Source organism: Myotis lucifugus, unplaced genomic scaffold, assembly GCF_000147115.1.
Source record: "Myotis lucifugus unplaced genomic scaffold, Myoluc2.0 scaffold_91, whole genome shotgun sequence".
Lineage (NCBI taxonomy): Eukaryota > Metazoa > Chordata > Mammalia > Chiroptera > Vespertilionidae > Myotis > Myotis lucifugus.
The window spans coordinates 3,378,299-3,399,260 of record NW_005871139.1 but is presented as its reverse complement, the minus strand read 5'-3'; the positions used below and the strand labels follow the sequence as shown (position 1 = coordinate 3,399,260).

The following is a 20,962-nucleotide window of genomic DNA, read 5'->3' as shown; positions in this document are numbered from 1 at the left end:
TTAATTATCAGTATGTTGGGTTTAAAAGGAAGAAGAAAAGAAGGGAGTCAGAAAGGGGCGGGGGGGGGAAGGACCCTGGATTGGGAGCTGGGAAACCAGGTTGAAGTCCTGACTGTCCCTCCCAGCTCTGTAACTTTAGGTAAATCTCCTTACTACTCTGAGCTATAGTTGCCTAGCACATGTTTGTAAGATGAATAAGTTATTTATAAACTACAACATGCTCTGAAATTGTAAGGATTAAAGGATTATCCAGTGACAGACATATAGACAGGTACCATAAACCAAGGTATGAGTAGCTCAGAGACAGATCTCATTTGTTTCTACATTTCCAGCACCTAGCCATGTGCCTGACACATAGAATGATACCAGTAAGTGTTGTTAAGTGAATGAGTCAATGAAAGAAGTAACTTTGGGGAGGTGGGTAGGGGCTGGGAGGAGGGGGGGAAGGGGAGGAAATGGGAGATATCTGTAATACTACCAACAATAAAAATGTATATTAAAAAATAAATAACAAAGAAGTAACTGTTTTTCTCTCTCTCCCTCTTCCTTCCTCTCTGAAAACAATCCTATATGATAAAGATGTAATATGCAAATGGTCGTTACATAACGACTGACTGCTTAACGATCTGATCACGGATCAGCAGGAGGGTGGGGCAGGGAGCTACAAGTGGGCAGTGGAGAGCTACAGGAGGGGACAGGGCAGCAAGCTATGGGGGCGGGCAGGGGGGCGGAGGGAGCTACAGGAGGGCGGCAGCGAGCTACTGGCTACAAGTGGGTGGCAGAGAGCTACAGGAGGGGGCAGGGCAGCAAGCTATGAGGGAGGGGCAGAGGGAACTACAGGAGGGCGGCAATGAGCTACTGGCACAGATTCATGTGCAGGCCTACTAGTCCTCCTTCCTATATAATAAAAGGGTAATATGCAAATTGACCCTAACGGCAAACTGGGAACAACTGGTCACTATGATGTGCACTGACCATCAGGGGGCAGACGCTCAACGCAGGAGCTGCCTCCTGGTGGTCAGTGCGCTTCCACAGGGGGAGCACTACTCAGCCAGAAGCCGGCTCATGGCTGGCCAGCACAGTGGCGGTGGCGGGAGCCTCTCTCTCCTCCGCAGCAGCTGTAAGGATGTCTGTCTAATGGCTTAGGAGAACTCCTGTGCTGCCAGAGGGATGTCTGACTGCCAGCTTAGACCCGATCCCCCAGGGAGCTGGCCTAAGCTGGCAGGTGGACATCCCCCGAGGGGTCCTGGACTGTGAGAAGGTGCAGGCTGGGCTGAGGGAGCCCCCCCGCCCAGTGCATAAATTTTTGTGCACCGGGCCTCTAGTAAAAATATATTTTAAAAAACAGGAAAAGAAAAAAAAGAAGTAACTGAGTAAGTGAATGAATGATAGTGTGTGAAAGACAGGTGATTGTTGGATGACAAGTTATTAAGTGGCTATGGCATTGCTAAGAACACTGCTAAGAACTGAATTTACTTTAATGACTTATTTCTTAAATGGGAATACTTTTCAGTAGCATGTAAGAATAATTTGCATGTATATGTACTTATATATTCATTCATTCAACAAGTGTATATTAAGTGCCTACTATGTGCCAGGCACAGTTCTAGGTCCTGGGCATACTACAATGTTCATTTTAACCATTTGTTGTTGTTTTATTTGTTTTTTATTTTTTATCTTTTTAAAAAATTGTTGTTTTTAAATGACATATCAATTTTTAAATTTATTTTAGGAAAGATAAGGGAGAGGGAGAGAAACAGAACCAAAACCGCAACCTGGGCATATGCCTTGGCCAGGAATCGAACAGGTGACCTTTTGGTGTATGGGACAATGCTCACCCAACTGAGCCACTCCAGCCAGAGCTTAACCATTTGTTTTAAAAAGGCCTCTTGCAGTAATGATCACCTTCAGTAAGTGAAAGTGCTAATTAAGCCCTAATCCCTGGTGCAAATATAAACATTCCCATTAGTTATTTTGTTTGTTTTACTGCAAGAAAAACGATTTTAAATATAATAATGTTACATGCATTAAACATTAATATTTCAAGAAAAACAATCTTAACCCATTAGTTACTGATTGGCTGTAATTTTTTAAAAGTTCTCTTTGGGAAAAGAACTTTTCCTAATTGCTTTTTCCTATTTTTAGCCATTAGTTTGGGAGCAAAACATTTAATGATTTTTTTTTAAAGCAACAGGTGGCCTGGCCAGCGTGGGTCAGTGGTTCAGCATCGATCTATGAACCAGGAGGTCATGGTTCGATTCCTGGTCAGGGCATATGCCCTGGTTGCAGGCTTGATCCCCAGTGTGGGGCGTGCCGCCAATCAATGATTCTTTCTCATCATTGATGTTTCTATCTCTCACTCTCCTTTCCTCTCTGAAATCAATAAAAATATATAAAGCAATAGGTGAAGTTAATATATATTAGGTAAAGCTAGTAATATATATTAGGTAAAGCTACAAGATAGATGACAGGGAGTCATTCTTCCAATCAAACTGATGATGTCACTGGAGAAAAGAAGGTCAGTTGGAACCTGCTGTCTGGCAGTTACCAGAAGCTGTTGCTAGGCATAGGATACTCAGGAGCTGCCCCAGAGCAGCCAACATCACGTGTCCAGGCTTGGGTACTGGAGACACAGGACGCCTTGGTTACTGACGAAGTGGTCCAAAATGGAGAAGGACAAGTCCCCACAGTTGGTGACTCCTGCATCAGTGAAAGCCATCATCTCGAGGATTGAGGTCGCCCAGCTAAGTCGGGTTCAGGAGGTAACTGCGGAGATGAGGGAGTACTCCTTCCACTGCGGTCTGATGTGGCAGTTGGGGACTGATCTCAGATTTGGCAAGATTCCAGGTCTGGGCCTTGGGGATCCTGGGACCCTTGACAATCTGGCTTTGCAGACAGATAAATGCAGAGTATCCACCTCCTAGACTTGGCCTGTGCAGGGCAGGCCTGAGTCAAACCATCCCCTTGAGGCGGGGCAGGGCCCAGGAAGAGAATAGCCAGTGGAAACCCCAGGATGGCCCCGAGATGCAGAGGGTGGGTCCTAACAAGGCAAGAAGATGGGCCCAGGATTCATGATTGGGTCTGTTCTTGGCGACCTGTCAGAATCCCCCATGCTGAGTCCCGGAAGCTCGTAGTAAAATGGCCAAAGGCTGGAATCACCCTTCTCATGAGCCTCTAGTGCATTTTTTATGGGAGCCTCTGATCCTGAGTTTCTTGGGGCCTAACATCTCCACTCTGTTACCTCTTGTGAGGAGAGATGTCCAGGCATCCTCAGCAAATTCTGAAATTCTGAAGAAATGTTTGCTGTGGATTTTTAGTATTCTCTCCCTGACCTGGTCTTAATAATCAAAATTACAGTAGTAAGAGCTACTTATTTTATGTGCCAGACACTGTCTTAAGGGCTTTACAAATTCATTTAATATTTACAAAAACCCTGTGACATAGGTACTATAATGATCTCCACTTTACAAAAACCAAAACAAAAAACCCCACAAAACACACACACACACACACACACAACCCAGAGTCCCCAAGAGGTTAAATGACTTGCCTAAGAGCACGCTGCTAGAACATGGCATCTGGCTCCAGCGTTCACAACTCTAAACACTACAATCTTCTGTCTTCCATATAGGATATCTCTTCCCAGCTCGCCGAAATCTTGGACAATGTCAATTGTGTCATCAACCGCTTCCAGGAAGAACTGGGATATGATTTAAAAGAAAAAGCAAAATCTCGCCAGATACAGCAAAGGGGCAAGAAAAGATTCATCTTGTTGGAGAAAATTGCCTCCTTCTCCAAAGATGCGAAGACTAAAGAGAAGCACTTATACGAAATTCTCCACTGGCTGGGTGACTGGGGTGAGTTTGCAGGCCGGTGCCTGCCAGCTGGCTCAGGCTCTTGCTTTTGCCACCGTTGGTCCACATTCTCTGGGAGGGGAGTGCAGGGTGGTGGTGCGGAGGGAGTTAAAGATGTCTCGTGGTGCCTTTCCAGCGAAACATTCTCCTACTCATGTTACAACACATCACCTTCATTCCCCAAAGTGGCAAACACGTCATTGGCACAAATGTAACATTAGCTGCCATATGTGATGAAGCCCACGTCACAGGTCCATTATGTTATCTCATTTCTTAGCAAGATGGAAACTAAATTTTTACTCATCCTAGCTATTTTATTTAAAAATGTTCCACCTTCATTGAGGTTTAATTGACAAGTAACATTGTGTAAATTTAAAGTGTACAGTGATATACGTATATATTGTGAAATGACAATAAAGTTACTTAACACATTCATCATCACACAGTTACCCTTTTTTTATGTGGCGAGAACATTTAAGATCTACTTTATTTTTTTAAAAAATATATTTTTATTTCAGAGCAGAAGGGAGAGGGAGAGAGATAGAAACATCAATGATGAGAGAGAATCATTGACCAGCTGCCTCCTGCATGCTCCCCGCCCCCCGGAGATTGTGCCCACAACCAGGCACATGCCCTGACTGGAAATCGAACTGTGACATCCTAGTTCAGGGATGGCGAACCTTTTGAGCTCGGCTTGTCAGCATTTTGAAAAACCCTAACTTAACTCTGGTGCCGTGTCACATATAGAAATTTTTTGATATTTGCAACCATAGTAAAACAAAGATTTATATTTTTGATATTTATTTTATATATTTAAATGCCATTTAACAAAGAAAAATCAACCAAAAAATGAATTCACCTGTCACCTCTGACACGTGTGTCATAGGTTCGCCATCACTGTCCTAGTTCATAGGTCAATACTCAACCATTAAGCTACACTGGCTGGGCTAAGATATACTTTCTTGGCAAATTTCAAGTATACAATACAGTATTGTTAACTATAGTCACCATGCTGTACATTAGATCACCAGAACTTATTTATCTTATGATTGAAAGTTTGTACCCCTTTGACCAACATCTTCCCATTTATACCAACTTCCCAGTCCCTTGTAACCACCAATTTACTCTATTTCTATGAGTTCAACTTTTTTAGATTCCACACATAGTGAGATCATACAGCATTGACTTTCTCTATCTGACTTATTTTACTTAGCCTGGCGGGATTTCCTTATCCTATACTAGAGGCCCGGCGCATGACATTCATGCGCTGGTACGGACCCCTAGGCCTGGCCTGTGATCAGGGCCATCTTCCCCGGCTGCCTGCAGCCAGCCCCGCCCCCTGCTGCCACCCACTCCCAGTTCCCCATTGGCCATCAGGCAATCGGAGCCTGCCGGCTCAGGGGAGGGACCTAGTGGTGGTCAGTGCACCTCATAATGACTGGTTGAGCCCTTGTTCTGGTCATTCCGCCGTTAAGGTCAATTTACATATTACCCTTTTATTATATAGTATAATAAAACCCAAATATGCAAATTGACCAAACTGCCGAAAATCATTGATCGGCTGCCTCCTGCACATCCCACACTGGGGATCAAGCCGGCAACCCGGGCATGTGCCCTGACTGGAAATTGAACTGTGACCTCCTGGTTCATAGGTCAATGTTCAACCATGGAGCCATGCCAGCCAGGCTCTTTTGCCCATTTTTAAATTGGATCATTTTTTTGTTATTGAGTTGTATGAGTTCCTTATATATTTGGGGTATTAACCCCTTATCAGACATATGGTTTGCAAATATTTTCTTCCATCCTGTAGGTTGCCTTTTTATTTTGTTGATCATTTCTTTTACTGTAGAAACTTTTTAGTTTGATGTAGTCCCACTTGTTTATTTTTGTTTCTGTTACCTTTGCTTTTGGTGTCATATCCAAAATATCATTGCCAATACTAATATCAAGAAGCTTTTCTCCTGTTTTCCTCTAGGAGTTTTATGGTTTCAGGTTTTATATTTAAATCTCTAATCCATTAAAGTTAATTTTTTAATAACTGGTTTTGCTTTATTCTGCAGTTCACATATGACAGCCCCAAACCCAACACTTAGATTTTTTTCTTCTGAATTTGTTGTTTTTTCAGATGTATGTCAATAGAGACCATATTCTTCCAGTAGCATATGCAGTCCGATCCTCATGCAGGGGGGACATGCAGGCCCTCAAAGACACTGGCTCTGCAGTACTGGAACCTGGGTCCTCCCCTGGGACTGCACCCATGTCTGTCTGTGTGGGTCACTGCCCTGGTCCCATTACCCTGAGGCGTCCTTAGGCCGGGAATGCCAAACAGGTTCCATGAATGTGCCAACTCTGAACAAACACTGTGCCTGGAGCTCAGCGGTGAAGGTAGTGAGGCAGGAGGCAGTGTCTGGGTTCCATTACAAAGAACGTGGTACTTGACTGGCAATGTCTACCATGGCAACACCCACCTGACATGTCTGGAATAGGGATATTGGGGGAACAGGCTGCATGCCAGCCACTAGCTCAGCTCAGAAAGGGGCAAGGCGTTCATTCCATCCTTGCCTTGGGCGGTTATTCTCCCTGGCCAGCTGGGCTGAGGCAGTCTGAAGGCCACAGGCGAATGGCCTCCCTAGGCCCTGGATGGAACTGCATAAGCCCCAGCTAGAGGGAACGTGGAAGGGCAGCACATGCAGGGCCCCCTGAGGGTCTGCACTTGCAGCTCCTCCTCTGGGGGCAGTTTCCTCCAGGCAGAGACAGCTGGTGGACTGTCAACACGAGTTAGATGCAACTTGGGTGTAAAAACACTTCCACTTAACCTCTGAATAAACTCTCAATAATTTCCAGTCCGAACTAAAAAGCTTCATCGTCAATGTGCTACTGAGAAACTAAAATAGAGTAAAAGGATAGTCTTACTTTAATCAAGTTCCAGAATGAGGGCACACTGCTTTGAAAAGCACTGTCTCAGCAGAAGACGCAGGGTGTGTGTAGAGTGTTTCTAGAAAATACCACAGGCACCACACATAACCCCAACCTGGCCTGCTGTTCCCCTCGGTGCCACCCATACTCTGGGTGGGAAGGCTACTTCGTCCAGCTGACTTTGGGAATGTCATAGTGCTCTGTGAGTGTATCCAGGTGTCTGTTGAAGTCCTCCACTCTTTGCTTGTGGGGTTTGGAGGCTTTCTTCAGGATCCTTTCCATTTGCTGCTTTTCCTGCATCTTCTCGAAGGCCGCCTGGGCCGGGGTCCGCTTGTCCAGGCCGCGCCGCTTCTCCTCCTCGTTCTTCTTGCTCGTTCCCATAGCTTCCAGGAGTTTCGCTTTGTCTTTGTCCTTCTTTTTCTTCTTCTGCTTGGTCACGCTGAGCTCTGCGACGCCTTTCAGCTTCAAGGGCCCCTTTTGGACCTGCTCGTAGGCCGCCATGGCGCCCGCCCGCAGTTCGGTAGTAAACTCTAAAGTTAATTTTTGTGAGTGGTATGATAGGGGTCCAATTTCATTCTTTTGTATGTGAATGTCTAGGTTTACCAATACCACTTATTAATGAGACTGTCCTCTACCAGTGTGTATTCTTGGCTCCCTTGTCAAATGTTAGTTGATCGTATATGCATGGGTTTATTTATGGGCTCTTAGTTCTTATTCCATTGGTCTGTGTGTCTGTCTTTATGCCAATACCATACTGTTTTGATTACTATAACTTTGTAATATAGTTTGAAATCAGGTAGTGTGATGTTTTGTTTTTCCTTTTAAAAATATTTTTATTGATTTTTAGAGAGAGAAGAAGGGAGAGGGAGAGAGAAACATCAATGTGAGAGTGTAACATCGATCAACTGTCTCCTGTATGCCCCTCACTGGAGATCAAGCCCACAACCTGGGCATATGTCCTAACTGGGAATCAAACTGGCAACCCTCCAGTGCATGGGATGACATCCATCCAACTGAGCCACACTACCCAGGGCTGATGTTTTGTTTTTCTTTCTCATGATAGCTTTGGCTACTTGGGGGCTTTTGTGGTTCTATATAAATTTTAGAATTGTTTTTTCTACTTCTACAAAAAATGCCATTCATATTGCATTGAATCTACAGATGGTTTGGAGTAGTGTGGACATTTTAATAATATCAATTTTTCCAATTCATGAACTTGGGGTATCTTTCCATTTATATATGTCTTCTTCAATTTCTTTCATCAGTGTCTTATAGTTTCCAGTGTAGAGATCCTTCACCTTCTTGGTTAAATTTATTCCTAAGTATTTGCTTTTGATGGTACTGTAAGTGGGATTGTTTTCTTTATTTCTTTTTCAGATAGTTCATTGTTAGTATATAGGAATGCAACTGATCTTTGTTGATTGTGTATTTTGCAACTGTATTGAAATTTTTTTGAGATTAAAAAAAAAGATTTATTTTTTAGAGCAGTTTTAGTTTCATAGCAAAATTGAAGGGAAGGTACAGAGATTTCCAAAATACCTCTTGCTCTTCCTCACTCCCCATTATCAACATTCCTCACCAGAGCAGTAAATATTTTACAGTAGATGAAGCTACAGTGATATGTCATTGTCAACTAAAGTCCATAGTTTACTTTATGGTTTACTCTTGGTGTACATTTTTTGGGTTTGGACAAAAAGTGACTTGCATCCACCATTAGAGTATCATATAGAATAGTTTCACTTCCCTAAAATCCTCTGTGCTCCCCCTATTTATTGAGACTATTTTTAAAAAATACATTTTTATTGATTTCAGAGAGGGAGGGAGGGAAGGAGGGAGGGAGGGAGGGAGGGAGAGAGAGAGAGAGAGAGAGAGAGAGAAAGAGAGAGAGAGAGAGAGAAACATCAATGAGGAGAGAGAATCATTGCTCGGCTGCCTCCTGAATGCCCCACAATGGGATCAAGCCCACAACTAGGCATGTGTTCTTCTGCTGCCCCCAAGAACTAAGCAGGGCTGTTGACTCCAGTTAATTCACTTAATTGTCCAGATCCTGGACTAGACAATATGGGGATAGAGCAATAACAAGGCAGACACATCCCTGGCCTTATAATACACCAATGCTGTTTAATGTCTATTATATATTTTCTACATGGCAGACCTCACATTGATCATTTCACATGTATTGTCTTATTTAATCTTCACCCAGTCTTTTTACAGGCAAGGATACTGGAGCTCAGGGGACTAAGTGACACGCCAAACATCACATAGCTAGTAAAAGGTGAAACCAACTTGACCTCAAAGCTGCTGTCACCCCTGCGCAATAGGGCTGCTTGGGGCTCCCTAGAAGACAGATTATTCTCAGCCTAAATCTTCCACTTCCTCTCCAGGTGACAGTCTGACCTATGAGATCAGTAACAGGCAGAGTGAGAAGGAAGAGGAAGGCCTGGACGAATGGATTGAGGTGATGGAAAAATTGTTACCTCTCTCCCTCATCACCACCAAAGGAGGCATCGAATCTCTCATTTCCCTTTGCTCCACTCTCATTGAAGGACAAAAGAAAAGGGCACAAAGTAGGTTCCAAGAGGAGAGGGGCTGGTTGGGGTAGATGCCATCTCAGGAGAGAAGTCCCACACCAGGGTCCATGGGTGTGTTTTTATTTTTTTCAGATAAAACAAAAGCTTTATCTGAGATGGATGGGCAGTGGTGAGAGGTTGGGATCTGAAACCCAAGCTGAGCGCTAAGCAGTTCTGAGTTCAGGGCTGGAGGAAGGAGTGACGTGGAGCCATCACCTGTTGGTGCTCCTTGGAGCTGTGGCCTCATGCAAGTTCTGGGGAACAAGGCTAGAAGGCCAGAAAGGCTGGAGTTTGTAGCTAGAGCCTGAGGCACATCCTTTTCTTACTGCAAACCCAGCCTTCAAGACAAAAGTCTGGTGAGACTCAGCCAGAGGTTCCAGAACCTTCTCAATTGTGGCTGTTCCAGAAGTGGTCACTCAGCAACAAGGTTCAACCTTGAAATTATACTCCTACCAGCACTAGAAGGGGCCTGAGATGATCTAACTCCTACATTCTGTAGATGAGAACACTGAAGCTCAAAGAAGAGAAGGGACCACAAAGAAAGCTTGTGGCAAAACCCGGCCCCACACTTTGGTTTTCTGGTTTCTGAATCTTACTGAAAAGTATAGGCTTCACAGTCAGATAGGCCTGATGTTGAATCCCACGTGCCAATTTCTGGCTGTGTGACTTTGGGCAAGTTACTTCATCTTTCTGAACCTCACTTTCCTCACATACAAAACAAGGAGGACACTGCCCACTTGTGGGTTCCTCTTGTACAGACATCTGGCGCTACACTTAGACGTGCTCAGGGCTTAATAAACAACAGCTAACATTAGCATTTACCATTGACTCTCAAGGCCAGGTTCCTTATCAAGCAAGGTCCATGGTTGGGGGAGGAAGGAAGCAGGGAAAGGTAGATGAGGAGACAATCTCTCCTACAATCTTTACCATATTCTTTCTCCAAATATAGTTATTTGTATACTTGACTTATTTTCTTGCCAGATTATAAACCCCTAGAGGGCAAAGACTGTGTCTTAGTCAGTTCTTTTCAGGGATTAGTTATTGAGTACTTACTAGGTACCTGGTACTATGCTTGGCACTAACCATGCTTTAAGTTAAATAATATGAATTACATGTTATGATTATTCCCATTTTTTAGAAATGGAGGCACTGAGAAGTTAGGAAACTTACATAAAGCAAGTGGTAAGGAGGGGATTCAAGACCAAGTTATCTAATTCCAGAATCCAAGCTCTGAACCAATAGGCCTTATGACCTCTCTGACAGTATTAGCTTGATGCTAGCTTGATTTCAATGTCATTTAATTTTCATGTTTCCTTTAGCCTTTATCCAAAATTAGACAATTTGTTTTTATGCCAATATATTCATTGAATCGGCAAATGAATGGATGCTGTAAGATAATCACTCCAGAAGCCCTAAACATGGTTGATCCAAGGGGATACAACAATGACCATCACCCAGCCCTGAGAAGCTGACGTCTATGAATGGGTTTAAACACAGGGTACACAATCTGTGTTTATGTATGTTTTCCTGGGGAGAAGGTCTTCTGCTTTTATCAAAGGAGTTTGTAACCCCCCAGTGGAAAAAGACACTAGTCATTAAAACAAACAAACATGTGAACAGTTATAGGACCATGTGATAAATTTTCTACAAACACAGTTCAGTGATAACAAAAAAGGGAAATAAAGGGAGTCTAAGAGCCAGGTAGGCTTCCAGAGTTTGGATAGTTGGCAAACTAGGTATTGAGGCTGGAAGTAACATGATTAGAAAAATAGCCCTGGCCAGTTTGGCTCAGTAGATAGAGCATCAGCCCTTGGATTGAAGGGTCCCCGGGTTCGATTCCGGTCAAGCGCACGTATCTTGGTTGAAGACTCAACCTGGTTGTGGTGCATGTGGGAGGTAACCAATAGATGTGCCTCTCTCACATAGATGTTCTCTCTCTCACCCTCCCACTCTCTCTAAAAATCAATGGGAAAGTATCCTTGGGTGAGGATTAAAAAAAGAAAGAAAGAAGGAATAATAACTTTACTCCAGCAAAATATGGAGGACCAGGAGTACTTTGAATTGACTTAAACTGGATTGAATTGTTCCAGGCCCCTCTGGGTCCTGCAAGTGTTATGGAGTAGGCAGGCCCTGACAGGTAAGCCTTCGGCAAGTTCTGAGCCCAGCAGAGATCTCTCCTAACAATATCTCCCCTGGCCTCACACATAACCCCAGCTCCTTTCTTGCCAAAGATCTAGGAGGGTTAGATGGGAATTTGACCACGCAGCATCTGGAGAAGCAATGTAATCCTTGGGACCCATGGGAGCTTTTTGCCTTTGTTCTCTACTTCTTCTAGTGTCCAAACATACATTCTGGCAAGGCTGGCAGAAACAAAACCTACAAAAATCGACATCCTGCCCTCAGCCACTGAGCCCAGAACAGATGCTCCAGGACAAGAATACTACCTGTGCGAAGGTTTCTGAGGTGAGGTCCATGCTGCAGGAGCTCCTGGACTCCACCATGTTCAACCAGGGAGAAGTCAGGGCCATCAGGTACATGTCTGCTGTGGTGGAGAACCTCAACAGGGCCTTGATCCTCCAGGACAATGAGAACAGGAGCCTGGAGACCAAATACAGGCAACTGAAAATAGAGATGACCAAAGAACTCAGCAGCCAGAGGCTGGACTTCCAGAACTCCCTCCAAATCCTTGAGAATAAGAGGGATGCCCTATTAAGCCAGGTAGAAACTCTAGGGGGAAAGTGTCATGACCTTCTCCTGATAAAGCATGACTTAGAGTTTCAGCTGAAGAATGCTCAGTCTGCTAAAGGTCAAGCTGACACTCTGGGCCCACTTGAGAAAGAGGCTCTCCCGAAGAAAGAATCAGCCATGGAGGAGCCGTTATTTTCACCACTTTCCCCAAGTCCCAGGGCCAGTGCTGGGGAAAGTGGTACTAGGTCTTTAGCATGTCAGCCACTTTCCCTCATGACTGTGCACTCGAGGATTGCAGATGCATACAGCAGCAGGGATGCTGAAAGTCTTCAGCCTGTGTTTCCATCCTCAGTGGATCACAAGAAATGGGAAATAATGTTGGCAGAGAGCCCAGACCACAAAGTTAAAGACCAGAAGGACTTCTTCCAGGAAGCAGCCCAGGAGAAAGAAGGACTCCAAATTAAGTCCCATGTTAGGGAGCAGCTGTCTCTAGAGAGCTCTAGGACGGTGGCCTTGGAGAGCAAGGGGGAGCACTGGGAAGAGGAACTCAGCTGGGAGAGGCGGAGGCAGCAGTGGCTGGAGGAGGAGGAGCTATGGCTGCAGCGGCAGCAGAAGTGGGCCCTGCTGGAACAGGAGCACCAGGAGAAGCTGCGGCAGTGGGCGGTGCAGGAAGCGGCAAAGGAGCAGCAGGAGAGATTGGTCCAGCTGGAAAAGGGGGAAGGGGGCCCTCGGAGAGAGCTGGAGCAGCCAGGCAAGGATGAGGAGATGATCTTCGTGACCACCAATCGATGGAGGGACTTGGAGAAGGCATCACCGCCCCCTCCCCCAAGCCGAACCCAATCTGCTGGCCAAGGCAGGAGGCCACACTTGCCCAGGTCCCCTAATACCTGGAAGCCTGCTCCAGGATATCAGAGGGTCAAGAGTTCACCCGAGTTAACCCTGAAATCATGGACCCATCGGGTTCCCACAAAGATCAAGAAATCAGCCTCTGTTCCTGGCACAGGGACATCCATCAGAAAGGTGACCCAGACCCCTTTGCATATATCCTCCGTGACTCTAAACAAGGAATACCACATGGATGTGGAGGCCCAGAGGAAAAACCTGCAGCTCCTGAGTGAGAATGCTAAGCAGGGGCTGCCCAACCCCCTGTGCAGCGAGGCACTGAAGCTCACCACTACCACCATGGAACTGACCGAGCTCAGGCTGCAGAGCCTGTGCCATAAATATATCATCTACAGATGCTTCCAGAGCCTCCGGTAGGTTCTCCCTGGCACCTACCCAGCACCCACCCACACCCACTGTGGTGTGTGGGCACAACTAAAACTCATTCAAGGGTTAAGGAGGAACATGGGAAAGGGGGGGAACCCCAGACCTGGAAAAAGTCCCCCTGAAGCCCTGAGCAACCCAGAAGGAGTGGGAGGTAGGGTATTTACACACCATTCTCCCTGTAGTGGGCTTTGTCTCTAAGCCCACTTCCTTCTTTCTTTCTCTCTTCCTGCCCCACACCACTGTCCATAACACAATTGATATGCTCCCTCATGTGCTTTACTTTCTTATTTCCAGCCCAGCCCCAAGGCTCCTCACCTGACAACGCCTCCCACTTCTCTCCTCGCTGCCTTCCCAACTTCTGCTTCTCTTCCTGCTCCCAGGAATTACAAATGTGGAGTCATCTCCGATGAACAGATTTGGGGGGGAAAGTAGGCCCCTTAACCCACTAAATGACTTCCCTTTCTCTCCAGACAAGAAGTGATCAGCCACATACAAGCCATGCGGGAAACCGGGGCTACCTACAAGGCCCAGAGTCTCTACGTCTTCCTGGAGAATATCGACCACCTGCAGGACCTGCGCCTGAAGGCCTGGACGGACAAGCAGAAGGACCTGGAGAAGAAGCGCCGAGAGTGCCTGAGCAGCATGGCAACCATGTTCCCCAAGGTGGGTCTCCTGCCTGGTGACCTTCTCTGGGGTCAGCACAGACAGTAGGGATGGGGCCAGGAAATGGGCCAGTAGGAATGTGGGGGTGACTGGAGGCAAGAAGGGCAGATGATAAATACGAGAACAGGTCAAAGCCTCTGAACCAGGAAGAGGTGAAGGCAGGAGTGTAAGGAAGGGCACATTCCAATCTCCATATATGGGGAGGGCAACAGAACAGAGTGGGACTTTCAAAGATAATCACAGAAGAAAGACTCTTCTGGAGGTGGGTGAGGTAGCTGGACCCCGAAGTTCCAACTCTGTTTCTCCCTCCCTGTGGGTCTCTCTGCCCTGATCCTATGAGTTCTCCAGACCTGGTCACCACTGTCTTTCCCATCGTGCTGGAGACTTGCTTTGCTTCTCTCTGGGAACAGCTCTGTTGCTTTCTAGGTCTCTCTTTCCTGCAGTACCTCCTCCAGTCACTTCCTGACCAAGGGTGCCTGGCAGGTGAAATCACTGAGTCCCTGGTTGTCTGAAAACATCTTTAGTTAGTATCTGCCCTCATTCTTTAAAAAAAATATACATTTTTATTGATTTCAAAGAGGGAGAGGGAGAGAGAGACAGAAACATCAATGATGAGAGAGAATCATTGATCGGCTGCCTCCTGCATGCCCCACACTGGGGCTGGAGCCCACAACCTGGGCATATGCCCTGACTGGGAATGGAACCATGACCTCCTGGTTCATAGGTCAATGCTCAACTATTGAGCCATGCCAGCCAGGCTCTACCCTCATTCTGAATCAACAGTTTGCCTTAATATGGAAGTCTAGGTTAGAATTCATTTTCCCTCATGATTTTGAAGACACTGCTCATTGCCTTCTAGGTTTTGGTGTTGCTATTGAGAGTCTAAAGTCATTTTGAGTCCCAATCCTTTGGGTTTGACCCATCTTTACTCTCTGAAGGCTGGCGTGAGCTTCTTTTACTCCTTCCCTCTTACTGGGGCAGCTGACATGGTCCCCAAGGGGCTAGACCAGGGCTTGGAGGGATTGAAGAATCCCATAGCAGTGACTCAAAACCTGCTGGGATCTCCCCTAGGGTTGGGCCAGGAGGTAAGCCCCTGAGTCCGGAAAGCAGTGGCCTCAGTCTGGGGGAGGCAGTGTGCTGAGGGACTCTGTGTAAGTGCCAGCAGCAGGCAGCTGGAAGACCTTTGGCCATGGAGGTTATCTCCCAACTCAGTTTCCTAGCATCTTATACTAGTCCCAATCATGTCCTGTAAGTATCTTAATTACTAAATTGGTTTTAAAGTCGAGAGGAAAGGGACCATATGACTTCTTTTGGTGATTGTGAGGAATCCCCCAGCTCCTTGCCCAGTGCCTGGGTCGGGGCTGGATGAAAAGTTCCCCGGAGCATCCAGGCGCAGCCTGGTCCCATGTCACTAACCCTGCAAGTGCCTCAGGAGTTCCAGCTGCTCTGGCTTCCTTTGTGTGTGTGTGTGTGTGTGTGTGTGTGTGTGTGTGTGTGTGTGTGTGTGTGTTTTCTCACTGTTTTACTCATTGTTCAGATTCTCCACAGCAAAGGAAATAACAGGAACTAATCTAGCAAATAAGAATTCAAGTAATTTCTAGGAAAGTTGATACATTGGGGTCCCAGGGGCTTCTATTTAGAGGCCTTCCCTGGGTCTCATCCCTCTCTGCTCAGCCCTGAGTTAGGCAATGCCGCTCCTATCTTAGAGAGGGAATGAATTCCTGTCTCCTGATGCCTCTCTGCTGGTTTCTCTAGCTCAAGCTGGAATGGAACATTCATCTGCACACCCCTGTGGTCACCTCCCCAAATTCAAGGAAAAGCAAGCCGCCCCCCTCCTTACTCCGGCGTGTCCACTCTAGCAGCCCCTTCTGCAAGCAGCCCCCAGAGCATCTTCCATCCAAGAACCAGAAATGTATGCCTCTGCGGATGGCCCGGTAGGTGCAGGGAAACCAAGGGCACAGCCAGCTGGATGGGTGTGGAGGCAGGGAGCAGGAGTGGCCAGCCTGGGGAGGCTGGCAAAGCTCACCCCATGAATTGCAAGGCACCTGTCTTCTCAGCTGCCCTGCTCAGCTCAGGCCTTTGGCTCAAACGGTGGGGGGTGAGCGAGTGTGGGGGGTGGGAGTGGAGTGTGGGTTTCAGGGACCAGCCTAACCAAATATGTTTCAAACTATGCAATAGAAAGATTCCGAGGACCCACAGCTGAGAACTTACAACCATTTCTACCCTGAGCATTGGCCCAGCACCTGCCATTGGTTCATCCAATATAAACAAGCCTGATCATTCCCACCTTGTGACCCCCCCACCCCCGCCGCCCCTCTCCCCCACCCCCTGAGCTCAAAAAGAGATGCTGTGAGTCTCTGGGCAGCCAACAAGACCCACATCTACACCTAGTATGGCCAGTTCAGGGCTTCAGCTCCAGGACATGTGCCTGCCGGAGGTGGGGGGGTGGGGGGGGTGGAAGGACAGGGACCTCTTCCAGCCACTCCTCAGCCAAAGAAGCCCCAGGGAACTGACACAGAGTTAAGGGGAAGAGAGGTAACGAGGAGGGAAGTGACAACTATTTGGGAAGGGAAGAAGTGTCTTGAGCCTGTGGCCCTGGAGAGCTGTTGCTTCTCAATCTTTCTCTCTGTATGTCTAACTCTTTGTCTCTTTTTTACACTTTCCACCCCCAGCCCACGGAGGAACCAGATGGAGACTGTTTGGAAGACTGATGTGGCCTCCTCCAGTCACCCAATAGTAAAGAAGACCCCTGTCAGCCTGTCCTGGGACCAGCTAGGGGGATGCCCAGATGTTCCCCGGCTATTGGCATTGGATGTGCATTCCTCCTACCATAAAAGCTTGATGTCCCTCAAGGCCTGGTACGGGGCAAGGCTGGGTGGTTAATCTGGATTCAGGAAGATCTGCACATCAAGGGTGGGGGCAAGAGTACACACTGTCTCTATCCATTGACCCAAGATGTCTCTTTCCAAACATTAACAATGACCTAGTTTATCATGTCACATCAGACAGCCAAGCTTGCCTGCCTCATGAGCCATCAGCTTGGGTCCCCACGCCAATACCAATCTAGTTTTCTCAAGGGACTCTCCATGGCGTCTCAGAAGATCACTCCAGAAGTCTTTCCTTCTACTTGTTTCCTGGGCTGCCCATGAATTGCTCAAGAGCTGTAGCTCACCCTAGGACTGGGGGTTGTTTTCAAAGAGAGTCAGATGCAGAATGGATGGATGAGGGAGACCAAGAATCACATGGTAAACCTGAGATTTGGGCCTGGGCCTGTCTTTGGCATTGTCATTTCCTTAAGGCCTTCAAGGACTGTCCCTGGGAAGAGCAGCTGAGGGGAGGGAGGCAGGATTTAGCAGGCCAACAATCAGCTTTTCTGGTTAGGAAGATTCAACTCTCCTTTGCCTCTCTTGGCTTGAAGATGTCACTATTGAAGACCTAAAGCTCTTTAAGCAGCCTTTCTCACTTTTTTGTAATTGATTGATTGATTTTTAGAGAGAGAGGAAGGAAGAGAGAGGGGGGAGAGAGAGAGAGAGAGAAAGAAAGAGAAAGAAAGAGAGAGAGAGACATCAATTTATTGTTCCACTTATTTATGCATTCATTGGTTGAATCTTGTATGTGCCCTGACAGGGAATGGAACCCACAACTTTAGCAAATAGGGATGGCATTCCAACCAACTGAGCTACTAGGCCAGGGCTCAAGTAGCCTTTCTAGATGACCAACCCCCCCCCAACCCCCCCCCCCCCGCAAATTAAATAAATAAATAATAAAAAATAGATGGCCAATCCCAGCTGCTTCCTGTGGCCCTGGCCCTGCCCCAATTAAAGATCTTTGACAGGGCCCTGGCCAGGTGTCTCAGTTGGTTGGAGCATCATCCTGACACCAGAAAAGGTTGTGGATTTGATCCCTGTGCAGGGCGTATACAGGAGGCAACCAATCGATGTTTCTCTCTCTCCTCTCTCCCTTTCTCTCTCTCTAAAAATCAATAAACATATCCTCGGGTGAGGATTAAAAAAGCAAACAAAGAACAAAAGATCTATGACAGGGATAGGGCACTGATGTCTGCCAGTCTAGACATAACCAGACTAAGAGCTGTAACATGCTGGTGCTGCTGCCATCTTCCAGACAGGGACTCAGGTAAGACAGGGTAGCATGGCAGCATCAAAGAAGGCTGATCCTTGGCTAGGCTTCCACTCTGAAGTGGGCCTGAGAGTCCCAACTGGACATTAGCATTATAACCCACCTCGTACATAGATACAACTTCTGGAGAGTTTCCAAGGCGTGTGTGTGTGTGTGTGTGTGTGTGTGTGTGTGTGTGTGTGTGATTGTTATTGTGAGTTAATTTGGATGTAGCACACACAATTGAGAACAACCAAAACAACACTGTGGCAGAATGAAGTAATCCAGAAGTCAAATGAGGCCCCACCCCCCTGAGATTTGGCTAAACTTGCTTAAGGTGGCCCCATGGTGGTGTCTCTTCTCTTCTCCCTCTACATCCCTGCCAGTGTCTGGGCTCTACTTGGCATCTGTTTGAATCGGAGGCTCCCAATCCCTTTGTTGTTCTCACACACATAAATGCAGGGTGCCACACAAAAATGTATACACACTTTAACAGCTGATAGCTCAGTTTTGAAAATGAAATGTATTTTAATAAACACTGCCTTTATAATTACTCAAAGTGTGTGTATATATTTTTGGCACACCCTATTTGTGCACATAAATATCAAGGGTGCATACTCTATTTGACCCCAGGCATTTAATGATGTTAGTAACTTTTGGAAAATTTTAGGGAGTGATGTGGAAAGGGATTCACAGTGAACAACACCAAACAGCAGCCTCTTTTCTCCCCCTCTCTCTTTGGTATAATATGCAGAATTCAAAAACTCCTTCCTGTCTCATGCAAAGCTGTTCCCGCCCACACCCAGGCCTCCCCTGGGATCTCAGTTTCAGGCTTAAGCACTTATCAAAATATTGTTCCCAGCAAAGACAGCTTTCCGTTTCTAGGGGAATTTAGGTGAATACAATTTTCTTCCCCTTTTTCCAACTCTATACAAGTTTATTCACTTTCTCTCACTACCAGGTGTACAGGCAAAGCCCTGCTTCTTTGGTCTTCTTTATCCACATCCCAGGTTGGCACCACCTACCTGAGTGTCAGGCTGGTCCTTAACCTTTCAGTGTGGGGGCTCCCTACATTGTCTTGGGATCCTGTTATTGTGCTATGAGGACCTGCCACTCTTCAACAGAAGTTCTATGCTGCTGCCCAGGCTACTGCTGCCTGTGTGTGTGGGGGGGGGGGGGGGGAGCAGGGGGGGGAGTGGAGGGAGTGGTCATGCTGCTTTCTTTGTGAGTACTCTGTGTGCCCCTCTGGGGACACACACTGCTTCCACTCCCCAAAGTGCACCTTCTCTTTGGCCATGTGCTCCTGGCCCACCATGAATCCTCAAGTCTGCCTGCTGTGGTTCCAGGTCATTCACGTCTTGGTGGTCCTGCTGACCTCACCAGCTTCCCTGGCTGTGCTGTCCGGTTCACAGCCCTGTCTAGCTTCATAACTAGGACCACTGACCTCATGCTGACTGCTCCATTTTCCTAATCTGCCTGGCATTGACAGCCTGCCTCATTTCAGGCCTGCTGAGGTGTCCTCTCAGCCTGTGGGGAAGGGCTCTTCATCTTCCCTCTGGGATTTGGGACACTAGGAAGACCATGTCCCTCAAAAAACACTAGACCCCTCCTTCAAGATCATTTCCTGCTTTGCCTCACAAGCATCTCCCCTGGGCTCTCTCTGACAGGTAAGACGGCAACATGCCTGTATATACCACACGCTGTCTGCAGATGGAGAAGAATCCTAGCCTTCACTCTGACTGCCTTTCCTTGCTCAGGGCCTATTCCTGCACAGCTGAAGTTCACAGTGGTTCACATGTGTGCACCGAGATGCAGCAAGTGCAAATTCACACAGATATCCAACATGCTGCAGATAGAGGGCTGATCACTTGGTTTCTGGGAAGGAGATTAGATGGCGATGGAGATGGGTAGGAAGAAGCAGGGAAGTGTAAGGGGAGGGAAAAGGGAAGTATTCCGTGATGTGAGACAAGAGGCAGACTCACAAGAAGAGAAGCAGAGCCCCTGGAATGTGGCAGCAATGTGTGTTAGGCAGCTCCATGTGCAGGCCACGTCTGGGCCCAGCCCTGCACTCGTCTCCCAGAGAAGACCCGGGAAGCTCTTGGGCCTTGTCTGCTGCTCCCTGACCTGTAACTGTATTAACTCTTTCAGTGTCTCGGCCACCCACAGAAAGGAACACCTGGAGCTTTCAAATGAGTCTGCTGAACTTGTTCATAAAAAGTCAAGCGAGTCCCTCCCTGGAACCCTGAAAAGCCAGAAGGATCGAGACAATCACAGTCCCCACTCCATCCCGTAGCCAGTGATTCCCAAACTTTAGGGTGACTACAATCACATGGCAGCTTGTCACGAATTCAGGTTCCCAGCTGGTGTTTTTTCAACAAACACCAGGGATGTTGCTAAGTAGTCCTAGAACTTTGAGAAATTCTACTTTCCTCCTCCACTCCCCAAACTGTATATTTTAATAAAATAGTGCTATGTTTATTTTTAAATTTTTCTGTCTCATTGCTGAAACCTACATCTTCCCCACTGATGTTTGAAACCAGGTCCATGACCACCTGGCCACTGACCTGGACACCAAACAGAGAAGATTCCCCAAGTGTTGTCTCTGTCTTTCGGGAGCCAGGAGGCTGAGATGGCCATGATTAGTGCCTGGCACGCAGTAGGGGTGAGGAACTCTTAAATTAATCAAAGACATGGACAAATAAATAACTGAAATACTGATGATTAGCATGAAAGCACAAAGGATAAAAACAAAAGGAAATATCGCATGCAAGTCAGAGCCAAGTGTCACTGTATGGGAGGCAAAGTGAGTCTCAAGAGTGATGGCAACAGTGGCAGAAATGGAGATATGGAGGTTCCACATCTAGATGGTGTGGGCTAAGGAGGCCA

At 46.9% G+C, this 20,962-nt stretch overlaps 1 protein-coding gene and 1 pseudogene across 1 annotated transcript; one reads left to right on the top strand and one right to left on the bottom strand.

Moving 5' to 3' along the window:
- The first annotated feature begins 2,666 nt into the window (after nt 1–2,666).
- FAM186B (family with sequence similarity 186 member B) lies at nt 2,667–20,369 on the top strand. The gene is made up of 8 exons (XM_014458142.2): nt 2,667–2,762; nt 3,632–3,857; nt 9,155–9,337; nt 11,676–13,284; nt 13,768–13,960; nt 15,716–15,894; nt 16,633–16,818; nt 20,225–20,369. Exons 1-8 carry the CDS (start codon nt 2,667–2,669, stop codon nt 20,367–20,369), a joined length of 2,817 nt encoding a protein of 938 aa, XP_014313628.2.
- On the bottom strand, nt 5,882–7,294 carry LOC102443317 (annotated as a pseudogene).
- Nucleotides 20,370–20,962: the final 593 nt, after the last annotated feature.

Coding starts and splice junctions, on each gene's coding strand:
- FAM186B (XM_014458142.2), top strand. CDS start 2,667: ATGGAGAAGGACAAGTCCCCACAGTTGGTGACTCCTGCATCAGTGAAA. Junction 9,338..11,675: donor ACAAAAGAAAAGGGCACAAA/GTAGGTTCCAAG, acceptor TACTTCTTCTAG/TGTCCAAACATACATTCTGG. Junction 13,285..13,767: donor AGATGCTTCCAGAGCCTCCG/GTAGGTTCTCCC, acceptor CTTTCTCTCCAG/ACAAGAAGTGATCAGCCACA.